At 37.1% G+C, this 22,409-nt stretch overlaps 2 protein-coding genes and 11 non-coding genes across 22 annotated transcripts in view; 9 read left to right on the top strand and 4 right to left on the bottom strand.

Annotated features, from left to right (window-relative positions):
• The first annotated feature begins 31 nt into the window (after positions 1 to 31).
• On the top strand, positions 32 to 13,220 carry TAF1D (TATA-box binding protein associated factor, RNA polymerase I subunit D). Its single transcript, XM_070046176.1, is given in 10 exon segments — positions 32 to 171; positions 1,613 to 1,776; positions 2,541 to 2,919; positions 3,741 to 3,916; positions 4,262 to 4,319; positions 4,710 to 4,832; positions 4,835 to 4,886; positions 8,701 to 8,736; positions 9,368 to 9,414; positions 9,794 to 13,220. Coding segments are annotated over 7 exon segments (864 nt in total). The 5' UTR covers positions 32 to 171; positions 1,613 to 1,717; the 3' UTR covers positions 8,718 to 8,736; positions 9,368 to 9,414; positions 9,794 to 13,220.
• On the top strand, positions 5,434 to 5,560 carry LOC115867556 (small nucleolar RNA SNORA40). Its single transcript, XR_004045187.1, has one exon. It is a non-coding gene; the product is annotated as a small nucleolar RNA SNORA40 (small nucleolar RNA).
• LOC115867553 (small nucleolar RNA SNORA18) lies at positions 8,244 to 8,374 on the top strand. The gene has a single exon (XR_004045184.1). It is a non-coding gene; the product is annotated as a small nucleolar RNA SNORA18 (small nucleolar RNA).
• On the top strand, positions 8,526 to 8,597 carry LOC115867557 (small nucleolar RNA SNORD5). The gene has a single exon (XR_004045188.1). It is a non-coding gene; the product is annotated as a small nucleolar RNA SNORD5 (small nucleolar RNA).
• On the top strand, positions 9,165 to 9,302 carry LOC115867562 (small nucleolar RNA SNORA8). Its single transcript, XR_004045192.1, has one exon. It is a non-coding gene; the product is annotated as a small nucleolar RNA SNORA8 (small nucleolar RNA).
• On the top strand, positions 9,550 to 9,684 carry LOC115867551 (small nucleolar RNA SNORA1). Its single transcript, XR_004045182.1, has one exon. It is a non-coding gene; the product is annotated as a small nucleolar RNA SNORA1 (small nucleolar RNA).
• LOC115867561 (small nucleolar RNA Z40) lies at positions 9,938 to 10,009 on the top strand. Its single transcript, XR_004045191.1, has one exon. It is a non-coding gene; the product is annotated as a small nucleolar RNA Z40 (small nucleolar RNA).
• On the top strand, positions 10,269 to 10,389 carry LOC115867552 (small nucleolar RNA SNORA32). The gene has a single exon (XR_004045183.1). It is a non-coding gene; the product is annotated as a small nucleolar RNA SNORA32 (small nucleolar RNA).
• Positions 10,726 to 10,852, top strand: LOC115867550 (small nucleolar RNA SNORA25). Its single transcript, XR_004045181.1, has one exon. It is a non-coding gene; the product is annotated as a small nucleolar RNA SNORA25 (small nucleolar RNA).
• Positions 11,005 to 22,409, bottom strand: part of CEP295 (centrosomal protein 295) — a 48,590-nt gene continuing 37,185 nt past the window's right edge. For 5 of the 10 annotated variants that reach the window (XM_060303911.1, XM_060303918.1, XM_060303917.1 and 2 more), the window contains 12 exons: positions 21,171 to 21,323; positions 17,471 to 17,574; positions 16,863 to 16,956; positions 15,299 to 15,438; positions 14,235 to 14,436; positions 13,021 to 13,622; positions 12,216 to 12,356; positions 11,856 to 11,949; positions 11,566 to 11,730; positions 11,393 to 11,492; positions 11,215 to 11,314; positions 11,005 to 11,127 (listed from right to left, as the gene is read on the bottom strand). In XM_060303911.1, coding sequence (XP_060159894.1) covers positions 11,089 to 11,127; positions 11,215 to 11,314; positions 11,393 to 11,492; positions 11,566 to 11,730; positions 11,856 to 11,949; positions 12,216 to 12,356; positions 13,021 to 13,622; positions 14,235 to 14,436; positions 15,299 to 15,438; positions 16,863 to 16,956; positions 17,471 to 17,574; positions 21,171 to 21,323 — 1,934 coding nt within the window. In that variant the 3' untranslated portion in view covers positions 11,005 to 11,088. Of the gene's footprint in view, positions 11,128 to 11,214; positions 11,315 to 11,392; positions 11,493 to 11,565; positions 11,731 to 11,855; positions 11,950 to 12,215; positions 12,357 to 13,020; positions 13,623 to 14,234; positions 14,437 to 15,298; positions 15,439 to 16,220; positions 16,482 to 16,862; positions 16,957 to 17,470; positions 17,575 to 21,170; positions 21,324 to 22,409 lie in introns of all 10 variants that reach the window. The other 5 variants (XM_060303921.1, XM_060303914.2, XM_060303915.1 and 2 more) reach the window with 5 other exon arrangements.
• On the bottom strand, positions 17,044 to 17,113 carry LOC115867554 (small nucleolar RNA U2-30). The gene has a single exon (XR_004045185.1). It is a non-coding gene; the product is annotated as a small nucleolar RNA U2-30 (small nucleolar RNA).
• Positions 17,268 to 17,347, bottom strand: LOC115867555 (small nucleolar RNA U2-19). Its single transcript, XR_004045186.1, has one exon. It is a non-coding gene; the product is annotated as a small nucleolar RNA U2-19 (small nucleolar RNA).
• Positions 22,153 to 22,234, bottom strand: TRNAS-AGA (transfer RNA serine (anticodon AGA)). The gene has a single exon. It is a non-coding gene; the product is annotated as a tRNA-Ser (tRNA).

Here is a 22,409-nt window from a genome sequence, read left to right as displayed (position 1 = left end):
TTCTCTAGCGCGGTAATGGAGGTTGGTGGTTCTTAAGTTGTTGGAGTGAGGGGGGATTCCGGAGGTTGCTGAATGCGGACTTCCTAGGGAGGGGTGGCGGGTATCTGGTACGCAGCTGAGGCCCATGCCGAGCCGGCGCTGGTTGGTGCAAGCTGTCTGCCCTCTCGACGGGTAGGAAAGAGGACGGGGGCTTCCGGGCCTTGTGGGCGGGGGAGGGTTTCCTCTTGTAGCTTTTCCCAGGCCCCTGCGTGGCATATCGGGGTCCAGCCGCGGAAGTCAGTCCCCGAAGGCGGAGGGCTCGTGGTTTTTGTGGACTTCGGGCCTAGTGGCTTTACTGCGGCCCACAGTACACGATTATAGCATGGGCGTGGTCCGTTGTCTGGCATGTAGATGTTAAAAATGTGGTACATACAATACACATTTTCTGAATTAATAGGGGTTAAGTGCGAGGTAACCATTGCTGACGCCGTTCTTCTTGTACGAGGTTAGGCGCTTCCTGGAGACGCTCGCCCCAGAATCGCACAAAGTGCTGAAGGGGAATTGTTAGAGCCAGTGAAGAGCACTATTGCCATGTGCTTCTCGCAGAATCTCGGAATAGGAAGCCACACTTCGTAGGAATGCTTTCTAGTTTCCGAAAAAGAGGTTTTGAGTCAACTTTAATTTTGATAATACGCTCTGATTTTTTTTTTTTTAATCTCAAGTATACTATCAGTGCCATTGGATCCACTTGTTGAATTTCTTTTTGGGCAGTTATTTCGTGACTTATTTCTTAGATTTTGCATTTTAGAAAACTACGATAGAACATCATGAAATTACCAGGAGTCCGTTGGATATTTTGCGAATCTGAGAGCTCTGTGACCTTATTGGCTTCCTATGTTCGAAGTATATTCTTGTAGGATTTCTTTCATCGTTGCTCATTTGTCATTGCCAAGAATGCTAAAGACTAAGAACAATATACAAATAGGAAGAATGATGGCATCCCCGATAAGGGAGATGGAAAAGTAAAATTAGACATTATCTTTTTTTTAAATTTTGTCCAAACTATTGTATCTAAGGAGATTACAACAGTGCTCTTTGTCTTTTTTTTATTATTATTTGTAAGCCTTTCATCGAAAAGTTTGAGAATTCAGAACTTTTGTATTAGTACCCATTAACAGCAAATTCCAGACCAGGAGTTTGGATAGAGGTAGTTAAGTCCTGCTGATTATTTTCCCGGGTATACTGAGGCCATACTCCACCTTCTGCCTTTGTATGCAAAAGATTTTCATACTAGTTCCCAACTGATGTTGAAAAATGGCTTTTTGGCCGTTGTATGGCTAAGGGTAAAATTACATTTTTTACTGTTGCGGAAAGCTGTATGATACTTTCGTTGGAAATTACAATACTCTTCTGGAATCTAACATTGGATAGATTAAGGAGGCAAAACTGAAAGAGAACTTGTGAATAAAATCTCTAGATTTTAGGATAGACCTGAAATGACAGTTCCTACATGAAAATATTAAAAGCCTTGTATGTGATTATTGCCTTAATTTATGTGTAATTAATTTACATAATTGTCACAATGACATCAACATTTTCATTACTCTGATACTAGCTGTTTGCATTTATTCAGGGAAACAACATCACATTTACTGAATTTTGTATGGTCAGAAATCTGTTTAAATCAAAGGACAATTGACAACAAATTTGAGAGGGGCTTGGAAAACACATACCAGGAATGGATTCTATCAACTATGCAACGGCATCTGACTCAGCTGTGGAAATTGAGAATCAAAGGTAAGTGCTTTCTTTTTTTTAAATAACAATCACCAGATTTTTCTGGAAAAGAGACTAGATGGTAATTTTACTGTATTTGAATTACCGGGAAAGCATAAATCATTGTAGATAATGAGTGGTGGTAATGGTAATTTTCATGCATTAGAACAGAAAAGGAAAACCTGGTTTGCACAGGCCTTTGAAGTTTTAACTACTTATATTCGTGGGACACATCGTTAACTCAGGGAAACAGGAGTATATTCTCCGGGCCAAACTGCTATCTTCCTCATTAAATCATCCTCATTTTATAAGAAGAAAATGGATATCAGTAGGGAATCTTGTTTTAAAATCAACTTGTTCCTATATTCCACGTTATCAGGGATGCTGGCTTATGTATATGATGAGAGGTATCTAGTCCTAATTGTTGTTGATCTCACTGGGAAAACAAATGAGCATTTCTAGTATACTCACTACATCTCTCCGCTACGATACTCTTGTTTTATTTAGAGGAGGCTTTGTCTTAGTTTAGCCTCTAGCAGTGAACAAGGCTGCCTTTGTGGAACTTACATAAAGGAAGATGATTTTTTGGCTAAGTGCTATGGCACATGGCATTATGGGCCACTTGTGGTAGAGTGGTCAGAGCTAAGTGATTGGCTAGTACTGAGCCCATCTTTTAAAAAATTACTTTGAACATGTTTTTCTGCTTTGATTTGTAAAAGAAAAGTATATTACTGGTAATAAACAGTAATATAAGAGGGTACAATTACTCTTTCCCTGTTTTCTAGTGATAACTCTTCCTCTGGTAGCAGCTTATTTAAAACTCAGTGTGTTCCTATCCCACCTAAAAGGAGGCAAAGAAACCCTATTAGAAAATTTGTTCACACACCTGAAAGTACTCAAGCAAGAGATTCATCTAGTGACTCATCTATAGAGCCAAGACCATTGACTTTAAAAGCTATTTTTGAAAGATTCAAAAAAAAGAAACGTAAAAAGAGGAAATACAAGCCAACGGGAAGATCAAGGGGAAGACCAAAAGGAAGGAGAAACACTAGAAGCTCACAAATAAATAAGAAACAATTTAAAGACAAAGGATCTGGCTTCCCATTTTTAGAATCAGAAAATGGAAGAAAACGATTACCTTGGAGAAAAATTTTAACCTTTGAGGTGAGTCTTTATATATGCTGATGCACATAGCTTAAAATGTCTGAAATGAGTTGTTGGTCGCTTTTAGGATTTAGATGTACCTGGAACATACAGTCTTCAACTTTTATAATACTTCTCTATACTGACTATACTGCCGCTTAAATGCCATCCCCCTCCTTCAGCTCAAAGTTCACTTGGACTTCTGGGTGGAATCTTGCACTGGTAACACAGGGTGAATGTACCTGTATATGAAGTGCTCTAAGGCTGATTTTATACCTTGATCTTATCGTGTCAGGGCTGTAAACACCATTCCCAAAACTCAAATGCCCAGTTGTTTTATAGTAACCGAAGTGAAACCCACACCTGCCTTTCATGTTCAGTGGCTTTAGGATTTCATTTTGTTCAGATATTTCAATTTCTGACAGAATTACCAGACAAATAACGCCAGTACTTAGCAGTAGACTCTGAAATATTTGAGATAAGTGATTGCATAATTTGTAGTCACTTGTTCTAGAACCTGATTTATTGGAAAGGATTAATACTCATTAACCTCTTTATGTTTTAAGGTGATTAAAATAGACAGTTCTCTGCATTAAAAAATATCTTAAGTAATGCCCAAACGATACAAGATTTATGCTTGTTTTTCTTGGTACTAACTTTGATAACTTGCTAGGTAGAACAGTGAATTGATACACGTGATCTCCATATGGCAGAGTAGTTAAATCAAGATCACTAAGGACCTTGTTATGGGGATCCTTGTCATTTAGGAACATAGGCATTTGCTGAGTGGAAGAAATTTTTTTTAAGTCCTTGACTTAAAATACGGTGTTTTTGGTACATAGCAAGCAGTGGCAAGAGGATTTTTTAACTACCTTGAAAAACTGAAGTATGAATACCATCTCAAGGAATCCTTGAAACAAATGAACGTTGGTGAAGATTTAGAAAAAGAAGACTTTGATAGTCGTAGATACAGATACTTGGATGATGATGGATCTATCTCTCCTATTGAAGAGTCAGCGTAAGTTCTATCATGGATTGGAATAATTTTGGACATAGGTTTTATAAGATTAAGTGCTTTTAAATTTTAATGTTGGTCCATATGCTATCAGTTTGTTTATACTTTGATTTAATAGTGATGTGAACACAGATAAAATATTAATAGACTTAACTGGTATTGCTGTTTCAGTTGTGTGTCATGACAGTATACTACTCATTGGGTTATAAAAGATTTGTCATCTGAGTGATACACTTCTTTTTAAACTATTGGAGTATAATTGCTTTACATGGTATGTTAGTTTCTGCTTTATAACAAAATTGAATCAGTTATATATATACATTGAGTGATATGCTTTTAATATTGCAGAGCAGAGGAGGAGATTGCAACAAATCTTGAACATGATGAATGTGATATTAAATTGGTGGTAAGTGACAATTTTATCCCACTTCATTTTGGGAGGACAGCTGTTGACAAAGGGAGAATTTTATCCTGTTGTGTTACTATCTGTATTTAAGTTTTGAAAGGTTCAGTGCCCTTGGTGCAGGAAATGCAAGAATAAAAATAAGAATTTTATGGATAATTGGTGAGAACATGAATTATCAATACTATATCAGTAAAAACAATACTATTGTAAGTTTTCATGTGTGGTGTTGCTACTAGGATATCAGATGAGAAAAGCAGCAGAAGTTAATTTGGATTTTTAACATCCAGATGTAGTATCCAGGTTATTTTAAGTAACCTAGAGTTTAGTTATATGTAATTACTAACGCGGTAAAGTTTCAGTTATTGCTTAGTATTGTTATTTCTTATGCAGGAGGATAATTATTTCATAATAAGTTCTGAAATACCAAAGAAGAAGAATGTATATTTGGAACAAGAGGAATATACTGAAGAAGCTGCATTGCCTAAAAAGAGAGCATCAAAATCCAAAAAACACTGGACAGAGGACAGAATGGCCTGAAAATAGATAGGATTATGACTACCAGACAAGGTAAACAGAATAGAGAAAAAGGAACTTTATAGAAAGAAAAGATGATAAATGTGAATACATATGCCAGCCTTATGATAAAAAAGAACCTTGTAAGAAAATAAAAAGAATAAACAAATTTATAAAACTCCTGAAGTAGTAATTATAAGAAAAATAATTAAAACAGTGGGATTATGTAGAAAAAACATTGAGGCTGTTACAGCAGATATAATCACTTCCCCCAAAAATAAACAACGTCCTGTTTTTGCATATGGTGGTGTATTTCTGGGTAAGAGAACTTAAAGGTGCCATTTGAGCTTTGAATCAAAGAAATAAGATTGTAATCCTGAAAAGAAAATCTTAGTTGCAATAACCACTAATGATAATTCTCCTTAGAGTACCTGCAACTCCATTTTTATTTTTTTCAGAGAAATTTAGTGTGAAATGCCTATTAATGTAATAAGAACTTAATATTTTCTTTTCCTAAAAACTACCTATAATATTTCAACTATCATTTTCATCACCACTGTATGTTGCAGATTATGCGACTCTATATACTTCATTTTACCATAGCACTTGTGTTTGTTTTTGTTTAATTTGTGGACAAAGACTTCTAGACAGGTGCACAAATAAATCCTCTTTTGCAACCCAGAGCTCATTGTTCAGTATGAGTTTTGATACAGATAAGAAGGAACATGATACCTAAGAGAGTCAAGTGATGGGGGTGTATTGATAAACATAAAGATTGCTTCCAGGACTATAGAGCTGATAATTTCCCTCATATCTTAAGCTTTTAAATTATCAGCTGTATTGATTTAGTACTCTAATTTTAACGTTGACATGAAACAAAGATGGCTTCTTTTTTTAGGCTTTTTTATCTTGATCAGAGTGTCTGGATAATCTAAAAAGGTATGTCTTATGCTTTAGGTGAGTTTGGGTCCAATTTGTGTAAATGTGATAAATTGTCAGAATTTAAAACCTCCATAGGTTTCATTATTGAAAGGCATTTTTGCCAATTTTAAATTTCTGTTCATAATGTAATTTCAGAAAATGAATCTCAGGATTGACATGCTTTATAGTGACATTGTGCCAGTTTCACTTCGCTTGAATGAAAGGGTCCCAGAACTATAAATTAGGCAGTTGTAGTCAGAATCTTGGATATTCCTGCTTCAAGCATACACAACATATTTTTAATCTCCCCGCACCCCTATACAATATTTTTTAAGTTTATTGAAGTATAGTTGATCTACAATATTAGTTTTTGCTGTGCAACAGAGACTCAGTTATACATATATTTCTATTATGATTTATCACAGGATATTGAATATAGTTCCCTGTGTTATGTAGTAAGACCTTGTTTATCTGTACTTACATATATAAGTAGTTTGCATCTGTTAATCCCAGACTCCCAGTCCATCCTTCCCCCACATCCCCCTCCTTGGCAAACACAAGTGTGTTCTCTATGAGGCTGTTTGTTTCATAGATGTGTTCATTTGTGTGGTTTTAGATTCCACAAAGAAGTGATATCCTATGGTATTTGTATTTCTATTTTTGATTTACTTTGCTTAGTATGATAATCTCTAGGTCCATCCATGTTGCTGCAGATGGCATTATTTCATGCTTTTTCATGGCTGAGTACTAATCCATTGGTGTGTGTGTGTGTGTGTGTGTGTGTACGTACGTGTACCACATCTTTATCCGAGTAATAATCCACTGTGTGTGTGTGTGTGTGTGTGTGTGTGTGTACGTACGTGTACCACATCTTTATCCGAGTAATAATCCACTGTGTGTGTGTGTGTGTGTACACATACGTACGTACCACATCTTTATCCATCTCTTGATGGACATTTAGGTTGCTTCCACGTCCTGGCTACTGTAAACGGCATTGCAATGCATGTATCCTCTCAAACCATGTTTTTCTCTGGATATATGCCCAGGAGTGGGATTGCTAGATCATATGGTAGTTCTATTTTCAGTTTGAGGAACTGCCGTACTGTCTTCCATACTGGCTGTACCAGTTTACATTCCCACCAACAGTGTAGGGGGGTGTTCCTTTTTCTCCAACACCCTCTCCAGCATGTATTATTTGTAGACTTTTTGATGATGGCCATTCTTACTGGTGTGAGGTAGTACTTCATTATATTTACATTTCTAATAATCGGTAATGATGAGCATCTTTTTATGTGCCTATGTGTATGCTTTCTTTGGAGAAATGTCTATTTAGGTCTTCTGCCAATTTTTTGATTGGGTGTTTTTTTGTTATGGAATTGTACTATCCAATAGTTTTATTTTTATTTTTTAAATTTTCTGGCCATGGTGCTACTCTTTATATACTTAATTACATATGGACTGAACATGTTTACTAAACACGTCGTATGTTTTCAAGTTCTTCCTTCCCTTCAAATTTTGGTTTACCAAAATTTATGTTCTGCTATTAATTCACCCTCACGTGATGTGAAGAATCCCCAAATAACTTTTTTCTTAAAAACCTTATGGCCTAAATGAGATGAAATGTTGCTCCTAAAGATTATTTTATTTAATGTTATGCATGTTAATATGCTGAATGATTTAATAATTATAATTTTGATTTAATCTGACCTTTGTTATTTAGATTTGCAAAAGGGATATATTTTTCATACACTTGTTTGGCCAGTGCATTCTTTTATTTTTGGCTGCACCGAGTGGATTGCAGATCTTAGTTCCCAGACCAGGGATCGAACCCATGCCACCTGCAGTGGAAGCATTGGAGTCCTAACCACTGTACGCCAGGGAAGTCCCTACAGTGTTTTTAATGAATGCATAATCTAAAATGAGGTAGAAGATTTAAAAGTATAATGCTAGAAATGACTACACAGGACACAAAATTTCATGAATCTGAATGATACAAAGTTTAATTAAATACACCCAATTTGTCTTCAACGATTCCCCAATCGTCAGAACATCAGCCACATTAACATTTTTCTGTATTTTTATAATTGATATCAACTAATGAGAAAATGCTTTATATAGTTCTTAAATTAAGGCAAAAATTCAAAGTAAAAATTTTGCAGTAATCTGGGAATTGCATAGGCAAAATACATTGCAGTAATGAAGTTCTTAAAATCAAGCTTAAATTTATATGTGGAACTCTTCGTTTGGTTCATGTATAATAGCTAATAAGTACTTTGCATATTTTTACCTGTTAATATGATGCTATCTTTTCTAAGCATTGTAAAAATACCTACCATGTGACTAATTCATGGGATGATTTCCTTAAATTTCTTAAAACATCCTTTGTGATGTCTGTTACTGCACAGTTTTGAACACATCTAAGAGACTGGAGCTCTTTCAAATAATTGTTCTCTTGTGGACTTGTTCATATTTTTTAAAACGCAAGCAGTGGTTGAGGTCTATCCCGATGGGGCTTTTTCTGTAAACCTACATCGTTGGAAACGCCTCATAGATTAACTGTGTGGTTTCCTTTACTCATAGAACTACCTGTTAGATCTGTGGGAAAGAACTACAAGACAGAGCTGCCAAGTAAACTATGAAAAACCTAACGAACTTTTTATCTTAGGTATTGGCATATCCCAATGATCTGTACTGTTCTAGGGTGTGATGGCTTAGGTAAGTTTTAATCAGTGACAGTGTAATTTGTGCGGGGGTAGTGGGGGGACCATTCCAGTTCAGATGATGAATTTAACCGTTCAACTGCTGAATGATACAGACATGAACTAAAACTTAATTCTGATAGAGCTGAGTATGCTTAATATCTAAATATTTTAAGTTATATATTGAGGTTTTAATTTTTAATCACATGAGTATGGTATCCATCTTTTATTTGATATTTTATTTGCAGGAGTGAATATGATTTGAACTTAATACATTTTTAGAGGTAAGTGGAATATTTAATTTCTATTCAAATTAAGGATTCAGAAGTTCTGAAAAGAATGTAAATTTTGAGTATAGCATTCCATTACTGTTGTGACTGCTAGTTAATTAGGTATAAAACAATTATCAGGATTTCGGCCAAAAATACTGCTGTAATATTTGTGTTTACAGAATTGGAAAAAATGAAGAGACAGCACTGACACGTAAATATGTATAATCGGATAGTTTCCTATGGAAGTTCTATAGGTATAGAGAGGGTAAAGGTAGCAATGGCTAGGTTTATAGTTTAAAATGGAGTTAATGTAGTTGTCTCATTGGAATGACAAATAAACGCGTTATAAGAACTTAAATTTTTAGAGATGTGTGAAGATATTTCTCAGATAGTAACATTACAAACTTGAGGTTGAGGGTTTTTTCTGGTTCAGTCATAATTGCACTGCATGGTATCTGCATTCAGCAGTTTGTTCCTGCTGAGTGTTCAAAGGACAGTGCAATATAAATTCAGTATTTGGCATCGTTGGTTTTCTTGGCTTTGTGCATGTTAGACCTGGTATTTCTACTGATACAGTATTCCTATAGTTTCTCATACTGTTCAGTTTGACAGTCTTCAGTAGTAACTAATACTATTTTTCTAGGATGTCAAATTCAGAACCAGGCAGCTCCATCTCCTGACCCTAAACATGTAAGGATTTCTATTTCTGTTGCTTCTAGTAGCTTTCCTTCATTGATAGCATTGTTAGCAAAACAGCAGAACTTCTACACAAGTGCAGAAGCCTTTTGCACAGTGTATATATAAGCTTGAGAGAAATGTTTATAAAGCCTCATACAGTTGAAAATGGGCACTGTTGTTCATGGTGCCCGTAAATTGTTAATGTGGCTACATTGAGAACACAGGTTTTGCTTCCATCACTGTAATTTCATTGCGGTGGTGACAATGAGACCTGCAACATTTTTTTTTTTTTTGCTAGGCTCATGAGTAAAAATTGGATATAACAAGGCTTTTCAGTATTAGAAAAGATGAAGGGATAAATAGCAACATACTTGCTATATTTAATTTCTAGGGTCCTAAAGTAAATCACTTGAGGAAATTGGATCCCAAAGATTACAGGTATGATTTTAATTTCATTTTTTTCCCCTTGTATTTAATGAAAAAGACTATGACGTTAAAAAGGCCATTAGTTGTTTTACTATTTACCAGTAATGTATGATGTCATGATGATGGCAAAATGTTCAACTGCTCTGAATGGGCTGAATGAAAATAGCCTTTCTGAACATCCATCTTACATAAAGCTGTATTTTAAATGAAAGCTCTAAGATAAAAGTTGCCTGAAACATGCATGTTTGGAAACAATCAGCTAAATTTAGGTGTGAATGAAAATGGAACCTAATCAGTCCCAGTTGCCATTACAATCGTTTTCTGTAGGTGGGGAATTTTGAAGTGTGTCCATATTTCATTGGAGATCAAAGAAGCTTAACTAAAAGAATTGTGGTAAGTAATTATTTTTATTTTACACCAAATTATTTGTCAGGCTTTAATGGTCATTACCAAGGCTTTTAGAATGCAGTTTCTCATTTGCTGTGGACATGACCATAAAAAAAGTTTCCCACTAGGTTTTATTTCTGCTACTTTGTAGCATTCAGCCTGTTGGGAACATTTTATTATTATTTAACTTGTATTTTCATTGCCTAGGTCAGCACTGTTCCAGTATAAATAGAACACAAGCCATTTTTTTCTAATTGGATTTTACAATACTGATACATGGGTAGTGACTATTATATTGAACAAGTTGTGCCTAGATTGCTGGAGTTCTTTGTTTAATCCTGGGCTTTTAGTTTATTACATTACAGGTTGCCTGGTTACTAAAGGAGGGGAGGCTGGCTTACATGAGCACCTCTGAAAATGGACCCTTATCTTTATATTTGTTATACAGGGCTGACTCATATGATAACTTCTTTTTGAAAGGTATGTACACATTAAAGAAAATAATTTTATAGGTCATTTCAAAGAGGGCTGATGGGACCACATCCAGGAGCTCTTTACGCTGTGACCAAAGACTGAGTTCTCCACTGGATATAATAGTAACTTGATAGTGCTATGTTTTCCAGATGGAGATACAAGCCACTCATACCCATGATTAGTGATGTGGGAAAGTAATTTAAGTATCTTCCAACTTTAACCAGTGTCTACTCTCTTCTTTAGGGCTATTTTATGTTGAAGATTTATGAGTTTGGAGGAACTAAGGTGATTGGCAGTGGAAAGAATCAGAACGTGTGGAATTCCTTAAAAATTTATTGACTTAAATAACTTTGTGTTACACATAATAAAAAAAAAACCCTTTACACTTTGTGTGGAAAGTCAGCATATATTTTTGGCTCGAAGTTTCTCTAATGTTCTCTGTGGAGGGAATAATAACGTTTATCAGTTGTAGTTCTGATGTGCCTTAGACATGAAAAATTGGCAGGGGGGGGAGTGGCTGCTCACCTTATGAAATTCTTTTGCCCTTGCTCTGTTCTGGGCATATGCGTCTTGCTTTGCTTTCTCTTCCTTTTGCTTTTTCACTTCAGGTAACTGATGGTATAATCTGCAAGAAATTTATGGAATTAAAGACAGACACTTAAGCTATGTGAATTCATAGATCTTCATATATCCACATACATACCTTATAGCCCTTTGGTGCATATGGGCTTGTGCAGTCTTTCTGTCTTCAGGAAGAGACACTCTAACCTTGTTCACACCCTTTAGGTGACTGACAAATGAACCTGAGCGGAGAACAAGTCATTTAATATATATGTAATGCCAGATTCTCTTTGAAAACTGATGTGGAGAGTATACCTGTGGGTTTCTCCTTTACTATTTTGGTTTGAGAACTTCCAGAGACACGAATTTTATTCCTTATTTCTTTCTGTCTCTGTGAGGATCTCTCCATAAATGCTTTTTTTCTTTTCATAAATGCTTCTTGTAAGCTCCCTGGAGTAGCTGTAAAGTTTGAAAGGGTTTCTGTTTAAAAAAAAAAAAATCGAGGCTATATGTCAGCAATATACAAATGTGTGGGGTTTCTGCTCAAGTAGGGGGAACCCCGCTGGCCCCTGGGCTCACTAATCTGATGCTCGGGGCATACATACCTGCACACACAGCTGGTTTCTCCACAGGATGTTCTGATGCAGCTGGACAATCTGAGTTTTGTGTTTCTGACAGAAGAGGCAGAAATTCACTCACCTAATTGTGAGAAAGTCACAGACTTTACCACTTTACCTCACTGTACAGATTCACAGCAAAGGTTCTAAACTTTACCCATTCTAAACCCTAGGTCTTTTGGAACTGCCTTTCTAGAAAGTTCAATTGTCAGCTTGTCTACTGTGAGCACATTCATACACGATTCTAATGTAAGAAATGCCATGTAGAAAGCTAAGTAAAACTATCCTTTTCTATTCCCTAATCCTCAACTATGGGTTGCTGTATAAAATGAGAGCTATGAAATTTACCTGAAAAGAGCTCTTTGCCTCATTTTCTCTCTTTTCTTCTAGAGTTAAGTTTGCAAAATCCATTTCAGCAATACTGATATCACTGTTGCTTATCAATGTAAGTTCTGGTTCTTCCATTATACCATGGCCACATTCTGTCTCCTGTACAGTAAAGTTAAAAGGGAAACAGTATTCAAAAATCATACCCTCAAAAACACTCAGAATGTGAAAAATATGTACATTATGGAAGAAGAAGAACAGGTTCTTCAACTAAGGATAATGGAGAAGACAAACTACTCCGTGGGTTACAGAGCCAAGTGCCTGCTGACTGGGGGCTGTGCAGAACAGTGTGTGTATCCCCTACCTATCTGAATGGACCACCAGGGGAGTCCCTAGACCACACTTTATTAAGGAAAAACCCTTTCAATACTGAACAAGAATTTACAAAAAAAAAAAATCCAAAAGCTGCCAAGTCAGTCAGCTTATTTTTTGCTTATCTGTGGAGGGACAAACAGTACTAGAAGGTAAGCTGAAACCAAGTAGATTAATCCAGTGCAGCACAGTGAAGTTCAACACTATGTGCTGAAGCATAGGCTGAGCCGCCATTTTTCAGGAAAGCTGGAGAAAAGAAATGCGAACTGGGAAGATCTGTAAAATTCAGAGGAAGGTCAAATTTTAAAAATCTGCTTTCTTATTTCATTGGAGATTTCTAATGATTATGAGATTGACTATATCTCATATAGTAGCTCTGTTGCATCTCTTGCAATTTTGTTTAAAAAGTCTGAAAATGAAACCAAAAATTACATACAACACAGATTTCACTTACCCAGATTGGAATAGAGTTCTGTAGTGAAAAGGATCCAGAGCTTACAAAGAGCGCTGACTGTGCTTGTTGAGTTTGGTTTCCTATGATTGTTGGAGTTTCTGCAGTAGTTGAATCCTCAAGACATTTTTCATTCTGAACAGTGACTGAATGTGGTGTCTGAATTGAAGTTCTTACGCATAATTGTGGATTTATATTTAAAACGCCACAGGTTTCTTTATCATCAGTGAGCCCTTGACCTTGTAACACTGTACCAACTCCTCTTTCTGATAGTTCTTCAAAGCCCAGTCTTTCTTTTACTGAGCACTCACTAGAGGCAGAACCACATGGAGTGCTATGCTGTAGATTTAACTGATGAAATACATTAGCCTCACCAGATGAACTGAAGACTGAACTTTGCAAATTTCCTACAGAGAGCTGGAAATGAACACTTTTTTGCTTGTTTTGTAATATTTCATTCTGTTCAGAGGAAGAGTATTGATTTTCCACCCCTTGGGAAGAATCTCTTGCTTCAATGCTGCTAAAAATACTTGGTAAGTCAGCATGCTGGCTTCCTTCTTGTGAAGAAAATTCTGGCAGAAGTTGTTGAAAAGATTGTTCAGACCCTATAAGAAATCAGTTGATCATAATTATATGTTGTAAAAACTTCGATAGAGATACAGTCTCTAATAGTTGCTGAGAACACTGCAAATAATAAAGTCAGGTTACTTAAAATTTTAGGAATGAAAACTGATATACATAGACGTGAACAGAAAGTTAAAGGATGTCACAGAGATATTCGAATAACTACTGCTCACACCATGTATTTTCTGCTATAATAGTTAACAAAGGAACTATGACTATTAAACACAAGGGCTTCCCCCCCATAACAGACTACTGACTTTATAACAGAAAGACTTAAACATGCATGTGCATCTCATATATGTTGTGATGTGTGCATATATATAAAATTTGTATAAAAAGTTTTAGAAGGATACTTAAACTGATAACTGTAAGGGTTGAGGTAGGGAAGTTGAGCAAGAGGCAGCACTTTTTTTTTTATCAAAATAAAATGCAAACACTATATATTACTTCTGTTATTTAAATAAATATACAGAGAAACTGGTGAGGAGTGGAGACAAACCAAGAGCTACTAGGTACAATTTCCAAGGAAAACTGATATAAATAAACAACCATGAAAAACTACTGAGCTTTAACTTTTTTGAACTTCTACATACCTTCAATAACATTTTCTGTAGCAAAACTCTGAGCTTCCTCATGAGCCCAGTTAGGGTCAGGCTGCTGGTTCACGCTGGTGTTAAGAGAAGAATGCAGGCTGGTCCTCAGTGCTGTAAAAGAAGCTGTACTTTTGGGTGACAGACTAGAACGGAGGCTTTCACAGGAGGAATGTGACCTCTGATGGAAGACAACCGGGAAAGGCTGAAATATTAGTATTTACTATGTTGAATCAATCTTTTATGTTTCTTTGATATTATTCTTCCTTAATTACCACTTTACTACCACATAAACCACTTGCTTATTCAAACCCAATTCTTTCACTTTAGTAAATATGAAACAGACTTTTTGTTTAGAAAACAAATTGTGAATTAACAAGACCGAGTTCAGAATATGTTCAGAATATATCATTTTCTGATAAGCAGGAACTATGCAGAGCTACCTGGAAATAGAAAGACCCAGGTTTGAATCTTAGCTCCTTTATTGTATAGGAAGAGACTTTAAATTTTGCAAAATTCTGTTTACCTGACTGTTTAAGACTGAATTCCATTAAAGTAACCCCACCCCCCGAAACCCTGAAGACAAGTTTTTTTTGTTTTTTTTGCGGGCCTCTCACTGTTGTGGCCTCTCCCGTGGCGGAGCACAGGCTCCGGATGTGCAGGCTCAGCGGCCATGGCTCACAGGCCCAGCCGCTCTGCGGCACGTGGGATCCTCCCGGACCGGGGCGCAAACCCGTGTCCCCTGCATCGGCAGGCGGACTCTCAACCACTGTGCCAGCAGGGAAGCCCGACAAGTTTTTATGGGTCATCATAGCTGGAGATAAAACTATTGGGACAAAATTCTAATGCACCTGTTTTCAATCTTGGTTCTGCATTATAATCACTGTATCTGACCATTCCTAGGGATTCTGATTTAACTGGTCTGAGGTACAGTCTGGGCACTGGTATCTAAAAGCTTACCAGATGATTTTAATTGGCAGCCAAGGCTAAGAAGCATTGTTCTGTTCTAACAGAAGAAAAGACAGTTTTTGGAAATTCACTGCAAAGAAGCATCTACTTTATTATACCTGGTAAAAGTCTTTGCTGTCTTGAGAAATCCCAGAGAAAGATGATGACGAATCAAAATCTGGATGTGGTTCTAAGGGTTTAAACAGCTGACGATGCAAATTTGGAAAACTGTGCTCCAGTTCTGGAAAGTCAAAGTCAACTGTTGGAATTTTAAGGAAAAAGGACACTTATTTTAAAAATGAAGCCTAGAAAAGTAGTACTAAGAACATACTCATAAAGGTTATTTTAAGATAACTCCAATTCAACAAAATTACTTGCATTTTTTTCATTACCTGCAGGTGCTTTCAAATTAAGTCCTGCCATTATCTCTCATGTACAAAAGGGGCAGGTGGTGGCAGTGGTTTGACCAGAACCTTTGACAAATGCAAGTTTCCATTTCTACTAGCCTCAAGGTCTTTATGGGGTTAGTTAGGAGTAAGATGCCATCATGGTCACTGCTTTGTTACAGTAAGCTTTGTTATTCTCAATTAGCTCATTTCAGAATCAATGATTTGAAAAAAAGAAGAAAAGCTCACTGTACTGAGTGTTGCCACAGGCCAGACACTGCACTTTATGTGCATTATCCCAAACACCCCTCCTTCCACTAGAGACAAAAGAGTAAGCTGCCTGTGGTTTCACAGTTAGGAAACGGTCAAGAGGTCTGATTTCTGAGTTCTTGTGCTCAGTATTGGCAATACTGAGCTACTGTAGTTAACTTTGCAAAGGTGAAGGAAGATCTGCTCATCTCTTCTACACTGTCTCAGTCAGTTTCCAAAGCCCCTCTCTCACTAAGTGCTCTCCTCAGCAGTTTCCATGTTATAACTGCTACAGCAAGCCATCAAAACACAAAGCTCAATCACTACTTTCAACTAAAAAGGATGAAAGGTTAAAAGTTAAAAACACTTAGTTTACGTGAAAGTATTTGTTCACAAATAATTTTACCCCGCAAGTCTGTTTTTTCAGTCATCAAAATTGCTTCATTTATGTACTTGTCTATCATCTGCTGAATGTGTGTCTGACCAGATGTAAATGTTTCCAATGCAGGTAAAAGAGGTTTAAGGGAGTCCTGAGGGTCCTGTCTTTGATAAATAACTTGTGTTGAAGGAACTACAGAACTTAAAACATTTGTTTCCTCTTCTTTACTGGTGGGAGACTCTTGTTCCCTCTGGTCCACAAGCTCTGAAAACGACTCTGAAAACGACTCTGAAAATTGGGTTTAATGAAAATATTTAGTGTCTGGGTACTTCCTTTGAGACAGATTTTAGCAGAGAGGCATAGCAATACACATCCACAAGGAATCAGTGCAGCCAAGAAATGTGCTCCGTAGATTCCCACCAACATTAGCAGACCCTCCTCAACGTGCTACTGGAGATCAGCAGAGTGTCTCTGCGTCTGCAGCCCCGTGACTTCAATCACGATTAGCATGTCATACTGTCCTATATTCTAAAGGCATGATTACTTCTGAGATTTAAAGAACAATCCCTCTCAGCACCTTGTGAAAAGCAATGTTGGCTCTCACCACTGTACTGCAGTGCAACTGGTGCTTCTCTTTCAATTTATTTATAAACATTCTGATATTCTTACCTGTAAGGCTCAAATCTGTGTTTTCATAACTTAAAAAGCTCCCAGTAGAAACAGTTATTGAAGATAATGGCTCATGATAAATTTGTGTTTCAGCCTGAAAATTAAGGAGAACATTAGGCCACAATGTAGGAAGTAATATCTAGAAAAAACCCAAATCACCAACATTAGCAGTTATTTATTCTGAGCTCAGATCAAGTGTAGAAACCTTCATAGTTATAAAGGTCCGTAGTAAAACCTTTTCATCATTGCTCAGAACTGATCAGCCTTTCATACACACACCCCCAGCCCACTCTCACTCCCCCATCAATAAGTCCTCAGTCATCCACTGTCACCTTTATACACACACACACACACACACACACACACACACACACACACCTTATTGTTTTAAATTATTCTTTTGCTTCTCAGAACTATAGAGATCATGCATCAGGTAGACTAAGAGGTCTTCTGATGCTCAGATTTGGCTGTTTTCATCACTGATCCACTCCAGTAAGAGCAGATCTCAGAGAACATGGACTTTAATATTCCACAACTTCTGTAAACTAAAAAGACAACAGGAAGCCAAGCAACTCTAACAATGCAGTACACATCAAGACATGACTAACCTTATCATCTGGCTTCACATTTGGACCCAGGTACGTATGGTCTTCTTCCTCTGCAGCATAACTTAATACTGCATGACTCTCAACCGCAGCCTCACTGACCTTGACTAAAATGAGGAAGGAGGGGGAAGGTCTGGATTATGACAGATCAAATTTTTAGCACCAGAGGGCATAATTTCCTGCTTTCCTACAATTTTCTTTCATATTTTGCTTTGTAGAGCTGCCTTATCTTAGACCAAAAAGAAAAAAAAAAACTCATATTATTATTCATTAAAAGCATTTAGGACTTCCCTGGTGGCACAGTGGTTAAGAATCCACCTGCCAATGCAGGGGACACGGGTTCGAGCCCTGGTCTGGGAAGATCCCACATGCCTCGGAGCAACTAAGCCCGTGTGCCACAACTACTGAGCCTGCGCTCTAGAGCCCATGAGCCACAACTACTGAAGCCTGTGCGCCTACAGCCCGTGCTCTGCAACAAGAGAAACCACCGTGATGAGAAGCCCGCACACTGCAACGAAGAGTAGCCCCCACTCGCCGCAACTAGAGAAAGCCCGCGCGCAGCAACGAAGACCCAATGCAGCCAAAAATAAACAAAATAAATTAACTAATTAAAAAAAATTTATAGTTAGCACAATGTAATTTTTCATGGAAAACTGTAGTTGTCATTATTATTCTATGAATAAAACCCTTTAGAAAAGAGCCAGTATAATGGGAAACGCTTTTGTCATTAATTTTAACTGAAGAAGGAAGAATATTCAATTATAAGTACAGTGTGATCTCAAAGGTGAGACAAATGCACATAAAAAAGACAAAAACACCAAGTGCATCCAGTGGTTGCTTGAGAATGGTAGGACAAGGAGGAATTCTGCTTCTTTATAACTTGCAGTGCTGTCTAAAATCACAATGAGCATACACTGCTTTTATTATGAATTATCATTCCTAATTACACTTGACATATTAAAAATACGTAAAAATTATACTTTCTGTCTCACTATTAGTAATCCGGGTATTCTGAGTTAGTTTTTCTCTTACTCCCAATAGTCAACATTTGTGAGAAAGCCGGCCAAGGCATATAGTCATCTGTGGCTCTGAAACAGAATAAAATTAAAACTGCTCTGCCACATATAAACTAAAATTTCTGTCTCATTATCCCCATGATATTATTAAAAGAGATCATGAACATTAAAAGTATGTTTCTTAGATGTTTGTGTAAGAAATATTTTCCAAGAGGTAACCCAGGACACATACACATGCACACATATGTATCTGTGTGTAGATACATATATTTATTCATAAAATGATATCTATATTATGGATAGTAAAGTAAAAACAGCAAATATCAAATATTATATTTAAATTTAATTTGTTTTTAAATACAATTTTTTACCCTCTCCTAGTTCAATTAAAAATATATTACTGTGCTACAACTGATTTAACCATTAAACTGTTTTTTTTTTTTTTTTTTTTGCGGTACGTGGGCCTCTCACTGTTGTGGCCTCTCCCGTTGCGGAGCACAGGCTCCGGATGCGCAGGCTCAGCGGCCATGGCTCATGGGCCTAGCCGCTCCGCGGCATGTGGGATCTTCCCAGACCGGGGCACGAACCAGTGTCCCCTCCATCGGCAGGTGGACTCTCAACCACTGCGCCACCAGGGAAGCCCTAAACTGTTATTTGGTTGCTTCTTTACACACTAAAATTTTAAGTGAAGAAAGTAAGAGATGGTGAAACTTTATAGTGAGTTTTTATTTTTTCTTAAGCAGCTCATTTCAAAAGCTAGTTGTGAGATGAGAAATTACGGGTTCACCATTTCGTAATCACAGTCTTATAACTGTTATTATCTGTAACAAACCAAAGAAGATTCCCCCAGAGGAGGGTGACCAGGAGGTGACCAGTAGCACTTGGGTAGTGATAAGAATTGAAAAATAAAAATAAGGGAAAGAAGTAAGGTCAGAGTTAAATAAACTTCAGTGAAACTGCAGTTTTGTGAAGGTGTTAAATGAGGGGAGAAAAGTCTGAACATGTCTGAACATAGACAAAACCATGAATACCGTCCAAACCACTAAAATGACCTATCGAAGGGCTTCCCTGGTGGCACAGTGGTTGAGAGTCCACCTGCCGATGCAGGGGACACGGGTTCGTGCCCTGGTCTGGGAAGATACCACATGCTGCGGAGCAGCTGGGCCCGTGAGCCATGGCCACTGAGCCTGCGCGTCCGGAGCCTGTGCTCCGCAACGGGAGAGGCCACAACAGTGAGAAGCCCGCGTACCGGAAAAAAAAAAAAAAAAAAATGACCTATCATCTCCTTATCCTGGCTAACATGAGTGACTGCTGCTTAATCAAGTACAGCTTTACTTAGCCTAACTCCATTATTCCTACCTCTTAGGGAAGAATTTTGTAGGTATCCAGTAACAGGATCACCCTGGCTTCCTGATAATATCCAATACTAACAAACAAAGCCCTATTTCAAAATACTTAAACCCTCCTCAAAATCACCTAATAAAGCCCAAATCTTATAGTAAGTCCCTTCTAATACCCTCTCACTAATTCATTGGCCTCATGGTTCCCCATAGTGTGCATTCTCCCTCACTACAAGTCAAAGCACCCAGCTTTCTTCAATTACATGTGTGTTCTTGGTAGTCTTTGGCTAGAGGACATTGACAGGTAGAATAAAAAGGAATGCAAGTATTCACTGGCTAAATCTAAAAAAATGGTAATGGTTTTTATTTTAAAATGTCAAAAACTACAATTCATTGGAAATTATATTTTGTAGTTATTTCAATCTCCAATCAAAAAAGGAGAAGCTAAAGTCAATTTTTCTACAAACCCTCAAAAAGAAAATAGGTCTTGCTCATCTCTCATTGTATTAAACTCTAGATACAACTAAGATAACAATTATCCAAGTATATGTGACAGCTAAAATAAAAAGAAATCTGGTTAGAAAAGGCAACTACTTAAAAGGTGCTTTAGAACTAATGAAGCAGTACTGGAACTATGCTTTGCAGGGTCAATATTATACATATAAAATAGCTTGTTATAAATATGCACAAATTCAAAAGCGAGAAAATTAACATCAGTTGTCTGGGTGGCAGAATTAAGTGATTTAAAGTTTTTTCCTTGTAACTTGTTCCTTAATACTTTCCAAATATTTAAAACTAAACATAAAATAGCTCGTTTAGAATGCCACAGATAGAACTTTTAAAAGATAATACTCAGTAGTATTTAATTAAATGTGGATTGTTACAAATAGGCTTAAACACAAAATGTGTAGAGTTTGCCAACTGTAAAAACCTCATACCCTTACATACCTCCTACTAACACTTACTTATTTAGTGAAACAATTTAAAAGTGTAATTAATTATTCTCTAAATAAACTTCACTTCCCTCATTCAACTTTTTGTGTACAGAAATAATATAGGCTTCTTATGGAAAAATAATTTCACATTATGTAAACATATGAAATAGAAGTGTGAAACCCAACCTCCAACAAAGATTAACCCATACCTAAACTTTGGTGATTCTTATTCCAGACAGTTTTCAAATGCATGAACACAGACTTTTCTCCCCTCATTTTTAACACCTTCACAAAACTGCAGTTTCACTGAAGTTATTTACCATTTTTCATTACAAATAACACTACAATAACTATCTTTTGTCCACATATTCTTATGCACAGCAATTCCAGTTTCAACTTCTTTCTCTCTTACCTGCTTTATCAGAGGCATCACCACAGATGCTCTCCTGGACAACTGGGTGAAGATGACCAAATGGATCACAGTCCAGGGGGCTCCCAAGAAAACTCTGTTCTCGGCTTACTGAGACCCTCAGTGGGTCTCTGTCTTGGTAAAAGTCTGGTTTACCTGGGAGGGAAAAAAAATTGACTCACTGGATTTCCACTTACGTTTCTAGTTAAAACTAAAATGACAATTTAGATTATGGGTAAAAACCTAAACTCTTAAAGACTTAATCAGTGTAGCAAGAAAATAGTAACTGCTTGACTTTCACACAGCCTTTAATTATTTCAATTCAATTTTACTAAGTTTTTAACGAAACTCCTACTTCCTAATGATAGAAAATGCTTCAGTACTGACTAATCACAGGAAAAATGCCTGGAAAAATTATTAACCATTAAGTTTTATAAGGAATAATATGCATTCATAACATAAAGTTCAAAAACAGCTACAGCTAATCTGTGGTATTAGAGATCAAGATAGGGGTTTACCCTGGGGAGAAGAGGAGGAAGAGTAATTGTGAGAGTACGAGGGAAGAGTTTATGGAGTTCTCTAACATTCCAGTTCCTGACCTGGATGGTGTTTACCTGAGGGTGATTATCAAAGTACTAATCACTGAAATAAACACTTATGAAACAAAGGAAGGAGTGGGAGACACTCAGAAGTAGAAGCTAATTTACTGTGCAGAACCCCAGAAAAATTTGGGAATTAAAGGCAAGAGGTATTACAAAAGGAAGGTGTGAATCAGGGAACTGAAAACAGGAGAATGTTTAAAAACATGTACATGGAAAAGATCCCTCCCATCACCTGAGATTCCTATCTCTCAACATCATCCCCAGAGAAGACTAAAGGCTTATCCTCTAGAGAAACTGAATCCTATACACTCTGCAATCAAATTTATAGCAGACTCTCAAACTGGTAAAGTGTCAAAGGATTACCTTTCTAAGGGGAAAGGTGCAGTAGTTGACAGGATTTGGACCTGTGTGGGGAAACCCCAATGGATTTCTAGTCTATCGTCTTAACCACTTGGCCACAACTACATGAATCCAATACACTCTGAATTTAGGGGGATCAGGCACTGAAAGGGGCAAGGGTGGAGGGAAGAAAAAGAATGCCATAAGGAAATCAGAGGTACTAAAAGAAAGTTTGCACCCTCGACTCAGATCCCCCCAGGTCTGGCTCCATAAGAGCAACAGCCAGGCTTGTATCAAACTT

Source organism: Globicephala melas, chromosome 8, assembly GCF_963455315.2.
Source record: "Globicephala melas chromosome 8, mGloMel1.2, whole genome shotgun sequence".
Taxonomy (NCBI): domain Eukaryota; kingdom Metazoa; phylum Chordata; class Mammalia; order Artiodactyla; family Delphinidae; genus Globicephala; species Globicephala melas.
This window is presented reverse-complemented; position numbering and strand designations above follow the sequence as displayed.